At 44.5% G+C, this 6,344-nt stretch overlaps 1 protein-coding gene across 1 annotated transcript in view; it reads left to right on the top strand.

The window, feature by feature from the left end:
* Positions 1 to 6,344, top strand: part of LOC139388441 (ribosomal protein S6 kinase-related protein-like) — a 49,607-nt gene extending 43,263 nt beyond the window's left edge. The window contains exons 10-12 of the mRNA XM_071135102.1: positions 525 to 613; positions 3,687 to 3,797; positions 5,665 to 6,344. Of these exons, the coding sequence (XP_070991203.1) occupies positions 525 to 613; positions 3,687 to 3,797; positions 5,665 to 6,141 (677 nt within the window). The 3' untranslated portion in view covers positions 6,142 to 6,344. The remainder of the gene's footprint in view (positions 1 to 524; positions 614 to 3,686; positions 3,798 to 5,664) is intronic.

The following is a 6,344-nucleotide window of genomic DNA, read 5'->3' as shown; positions in this document are numbered from 1 at the left end:
ATTCCACAGATTCTGAACAGATGTTGATCCGAAGACCAACTATTTACGTTGACACGTCCCTATTGATCGTTAATTCCTCTCGTCCTGCGTTGTGTTTTTATCTTCAAAATATTGTTATACTTTAATAATGGATCACGTCTCTTTAATCATGTTTACACACTGTTTTACAGATCTCCTATGTATATACTGTATTATATTATTTTAGACACTCAGACATTAATCAACCTATTTAATCATTTCTTAATTCTATTATTTTACTTTAGAGTTGTGTGTATTGTTGTGAAACTGCACTTTTGGAGCTAAAAATATGTATGTGACCAATACAATTTGATTTGATACACAGTCTACACACACACACACACACACACGGTGAAAAATACAGTGTGTGACAGACATGCCCTGCTGTGTGTGTGTGTGTGTGTGTGTGTGTGTGTGTGTGTGTGTGTGTGTGTGTGTGTGTGTGTGTGTGTGTGTGTGTGTGTGTGTGTGTGTGTGTGTGTGTGTGTGTGTGTGTGTTTCTCCAGCCCCTGAAGTTCTGAGTGGGGGACCCTACAGCCACTCAGCTGATTGGTGGTCGCTGGGAATCCTCCTCTTCTCATTGGTCACTGGGAAGGTGAGTCACTACGCTATCTGGCATTATGTAAATGTATGTGTGGCAGAGCCTGGGGTCTTGGTTATTTACAGTGTAGAGTAAGAAACCAACACAAATCAGTGTATTGCATTTAGACACACTGAGTCACATGACACATTGAGGGAAAGACAGATGGTTTGTGTGTTACACCCCCTTCCCTCTAATATCTATCTCTCTCTCTATATCTATCTCTCTCTATATCTAACTCAATATATCTATCTATCTCTCTATATATCTATCTCTCTATATCTATCTCTCTCTCTCTCTCTCTCTCATATGCAGTTGAAGTCAGAAGTTTACATACACTTAGGTTAGAGTCATTAAAAATCGTTTTTCAACCACTCCACAAACTTCTTGTTAACAAACTATAGTTTTGGCAAGTCGGTTAGGACATCTACTTTGTGCATGACACAAGTCATTTTACCAACAACAGACAGATTTTTACAGACAGATTATTTCACTTATAATTCACTGTATCACAATTCCAGTGGGCCAGAAGTTTACATACACTAAGTTGACTGTGCCTTTAAACTGCTTGGAAAATTCCAGAAAATTATGTCATGGCTTTAGAAGCTTCTGATTGAGGGCTTGGCCGGTAGGGATATCCTTGTCTCATCGCGCACCAGCGACTCCTGTGGCGGGCCGGGCGCAGTGCACGCTAACCAAGGTTGCCAAGTGCACGGTGTTTCCTCCGACACATTGGTGCGGCTGGCTTCCGGGTTGGATGCGCGCTGTGTTAAGAAGCAGTGCGGCTTGGTTGGGTTGTGTATTGGAGGACGCATGACTTTCAACCTTCGTCTCTCCCGAGCCCGTACGGGAGTTGTAACAACGAGACAAGATAGTAGCTACTAAAAAAATTGGATACCACAAAATTGGGGAGAAAAATGGGTAAAAAAAATGTAAAAATTAAAAATCATACAATGTGATTTTCTGGATTTTGGTTTTAGATTCCGTCTCTCACAGTTGAAGTGTACCTATGATAAAACATTACAGACCTCGACATGCTTTGTAAGTAGGAAAACCTGCAAAATCGGCAGTGTATCAAATACTTGTTCTCCCCACTGTATATACACATACAATACCGTTCACTATGTTTTTAGTATTATATTATTTATATTGTCAGGTAGTTTTTTCAAACAGCATCCGGGATGCTGGCCTTCGAGGCAGAGTTCCTCTGTCCAGTGTCTGTGTTCTTTTGCCCATCTTAATCTTTTATTTTGATTGGCCAGTCTGAGATGTGGCTTTTTCTTTGCAACTCCACCTAGAAGGCCGGCATCCCAGAGTCACCTCTTCACTGTTGACGTTGAGACTGATGTTTTGCAGGTACTATTTAATGAAGCTGCCAGTTGAGGACTTGTGAGGCATCTGTTTCTCAAACTAGACACTCTAATGTACTTGTCCTCTTGCTCAGTTGTGCACCGGGGCCTCCCACTCCTCTTTCTACTCTGGTTAGAGCCAGTTTGCGCTGTTCTGTGAAGGGAGTAGTACACAGTATTGTACGAGATCCTAAGTTTCTTGGCAATTTCTTGCATGGAATAGCCTTCATTTCTCAGAACAAGAGTAGACTGACAAGTTTCAGAAGAAAGTTATTTGTTTCTGGCCATTTTGAGCCTGTAATCGAACCCACAAATGCTGATGCTCCAGATACTCAACTAGTCTAAAGAAGGCCAGTTTTCTTGCTTCTTTAATCATAACAGTTTTCAGCTGTGCTAACATAATTGCAAAAGGGTTTTCTAATGATCAATTAGCCTTTTAAAATTATAAACTTGGATTAGTTAACACAACGTGCCATTGGAACACAGGAGTGATGGTTGCTGATAATGGGCCTCTGTACACCTACGTAGATATTACATTAAAAATCTGCCGTTTCCAGCTACAATAGTCATTTACAACATTAACAATGTCTACACTGTATTGATCAATCAATAAATTGATGTTATTTTAATGGACAAAACATTTGCTTTTCCTTAAAAAACAAGGATATTTCTAAGTGACCCAAAACTTTTTATTTTTATTTTTTTTATTTATTTTTTTAATTTTACCCCTTTTTCTCCCCAATTTCATGGTGTCCAATTGTTGTAGTAGCTACTATCTTGTCTCATCGCTACAACTCCCGTACGGCCTCGGGAGAGACGAAGGTTGAAAGTCGTGCGTCCTCCGATACACAACCAACCAAGCCGCTGCTTCTTTAACACAGCGCACATCCAACCCGGAAGCCAGCCGCACCAATGCGTCGGAGGAAACACCGTGCACCTGGCCACCTTGGCTAGCGTACACTGCGCCCAGCCCGCCACAGGAGTCGCTGGTGCGCGATGAGACAAGGACACCCCTACCGACCAAGCCCTCCCTAACCCGGGCGACGCTAGGCCAATTGTGCCTCCCGGTCGGTTACGACAGAGCCTGGGCGCGAACCCAGGACTCTGATGGCACAGCTGGCGCTGCAGTACAGCGCCCTTAACCACTGCGCCATCCGGGAGGCCGACCCAAAACTTTTTAACGGTAGTATATGTACATATCCTTTCTCTCACCTCTCTCTCTCCCCTCTCTCTCTCCCCTCTCTCTCTCCCTCTCTCTCTCTCTCCCCTGTCCCCTTCTCCCCTCTCTCTCTCTCCCCTGTCCCCTTCTCCCCTCTCTCTCTCCCCTCTCTCTCTCTCCCCTGTCCCCTCCTCCCCTCTCTCTCTCCCCACTCTCTCCCCTCTTTTTCTCTCCCTCTCTTTCTCTCTCCACTGTCCCCTCCTCCCCTCTCTCTCTCCCCTCTCTCTCTCCCCTCTTTTTCTCTCCCTCTCTTTCTCTCTCCACTGTCCCCTCCTCCCCTCTCTCTCTCCCCTCTCCCTCTCTCTCTCACTCCCCTGTCCCCTTCTCCCCTCTCTTTCTCTCTCCCCTGTCCCCTCCTCCCCTCTCTCTCTCCCCTCTCTCTCTCCCTCTCTCTCTCTCTCTCTCTCTCCCCTCTCTCTCTCCCTCTCTCTCTCTCCCCTGTCCCCTTCTCCCCTCTCTCTCTCTCCTCTGTCCCCTTCTCCCCTCTCTCTCTCCCCTCTTTCTCTCTCCCACCGTCCAGTTCCCAGTCCTGCCTGAACCAGACCACTACAGTATGTTGAGGAGAGTGAGGTGTTTCCCCTACGACATCCCCCTCAGCTTCAGCCCTCCACTGGCTCTACTTATCACTGAGGTATACACACACACACTCACTCACACTCACACGTACACCATATACTGAGTTACATTTCTCATCTTTCTATCTGTCCCATTATCTCTTTACCGTCACCATGGAGACCATCTCCATTATGTTAATACCATCACCATGGAGACCCTCTCCATTATCTCTGTACCGTCACCATGGAGACCATCTCCATTATGTTTATACCATCACCATGGAGACCATCTCCATTATCTCTGTACCGTCACCATGGAGACCATCTCCATTATGTCTATACCATCACCATGGAGACCATCTCCATTATCTCTGTACCGTCACCATGGAGACCAACTCCATTATCTCTACCGTCACCATGGAGACCATCTGTACGTTTCTGTACAGCACTTTGAGATATCAGCTGATGTACGAAGGGCTATATAAATACATTTGATTTGATCTCCATTATGTCTGTACCATCACCATGGAGACCATCTCCATTATGAAGTAGTTACTTCTTCTACTGGTACTTCTATGAGTTGGTAGACCAACTGAAGGGCTGCATATTGCCACCTCATTGGCTGATCCCTCCTTTTGCCCTGATGAAATCATGTGATCCAACCTTAACCCATAGGAAGTCCCGACCAGCTGATTACTTCAAAATAGTACAATTCCTCAATGGCGCTGCCCATTCTCAAATGGGACACTAGAGTGGTCTATCTAATGGGACACTAGAGTAGTCTATCTAATGGGACACTAGAGTAGTCTATCTAATGGGACACTAGAGTAGTCTATCTAATGGGACACTAGAGTAGTCTATCTAATGGGACACTAGAGTTGTCTATCTAATGGGACACTAGAGTAGTCTATCTAATGGGACACTAGAGTTGTCTATCTAATGGGACACTAGAGTTGTCTATCTAATGGGACACATTATTCATCTCATATGTCTACGTATATACTGTACTCTATATCATCTACTGCATCTTTATGTAATACATGTATCACTAGCCACTTTAACTATGCCACTTTGTTTACATACTTATCTCATATGTATATACTGCACTCGATACCATCTACTGCATCTTGCCTATGCCGTTCTGTACCATCACTCATTCATATATCTTTATGTACATATTCTTTATCCCTTTACACTTGTGTGTATAAGGTAGTAGTTTTGGAATTGTTAGTTAGATTACTCGTTGGTTATTACGGCATTGTCGGAACTAGAAGCACAAGCATTTCGCTACACTCGCATTAACATCTGCTAACCATGTGTATGTGACAAATAAAATTTGATTTGATTTAATGGGACACTAGAGTTGTCTATCTAATGGGACACTAGAGTTGTCTATCTAATTGGACACTAGAGTTGTCTATCTAATTGGACACTAGAGTAGTCTATCTAATTGGACACTAGAGTTGTCTATCTAATGGGACACTAGAGCTGTCTATCTAATTGGACACTAGAGTTGTCTATCTAATGGGACACTAGAGTTGTCTATCTAATTGGACACTAGAGTTGTCTATCTAATGGGACACTAGAGTTGTATATCTAATGGGACACTAGAGTTGTCTATCTAATGGGACACTAGAGTTGTCTATCTAATGAGACACTAGAGTAGTCTATCTAATGGGACACTAGAGTAGTCTATCTAATGGGACACTAGAGTAGTCTATCTAATGGGACACTAGAGTAGTCTATCTAATGGGACACTAGAGTAGTCTATCTAATGGGACACTAGAGTAGTCTATCTAATGGGACACTAGAGTAGTCTATCTAATGGGACACTAGAGTAGTCTATCTAAGTCTATGCCACATACACACACATTGTGGTTAAAAGGGCTTTAGAAATAGATGTGATTGATTGATTGATTGATTGATTGATTTATTGATTGACAGCTGCTGTGTAAGACACCGACGCGGCGGCTGCGGACCCTGGATCGTTTCAAACGGCAGACCTTTTTCCACGGTGCGACCTTTGACCTGGCGTTACTACAGCGACGACCTGTGGAGGTCATCTTGGCACTGCGGGAGCGTCCTGACCGGCCGGCCAAGGCCCGAAGAGGATTGACCCTGTCTCTGCAGCCGTTAAGAGGCTTCGACTACGATACCCTGCTCAGCCCTGCAGGGACGCCTGACACACACCTGGACGACCCCGATACACACACACACCTGGACGACCCCGATACACACACACACCTGGACGACTCCGATACACACACACACCTGGACGACCCCGATACACACACACACTTACACACACCGCTACCTGGCCCGGGCTGCCAGAATCACCTTGGACACACACACTCTTCCATGCCCAGCTCCACACACACTCACAGGCCTCCGACACATGGGAAGAAGGAGATGTTTGTGTGAAAAGGACCTACAGACACTCAGAGAATGGAGAAAGGTCACACACACACCGTAGCCAGCTGGGAGCATGACGTTCTAGGACTATGACATTCCATGATGTCACAGGAAGTCCCCTGCCCTTTAGCCCCTCCCCCTCCTGTAGAATATTTGAGTAATAAAGATATGTTCAGATTTGTAAACTGAAATCGAAAAATTACACAAAAAAA

The sequence above is a fragment of the Oncorhynchus clarkii genome, chromosome 29 (genome assembly GCF_045791955.1).
Source record: "Oncorhynchus clarkii lewisi isolate Uvic-CL-2024 chromosome 29, UVic_Ocla_1.0, whole genome shotgun sequence".
NCBI lineage: Eukaryota > Metazoa > Chordata > Actinopteri > Salmoniformes > Salmonidae > Oncorhynchus > Oncorhynchus clarkii.
The sequence above is the reverse complement of the archived record's forward strand: the minus strand, read 5'-3'. Positions and strand labels throughout refer to the sequence as shown.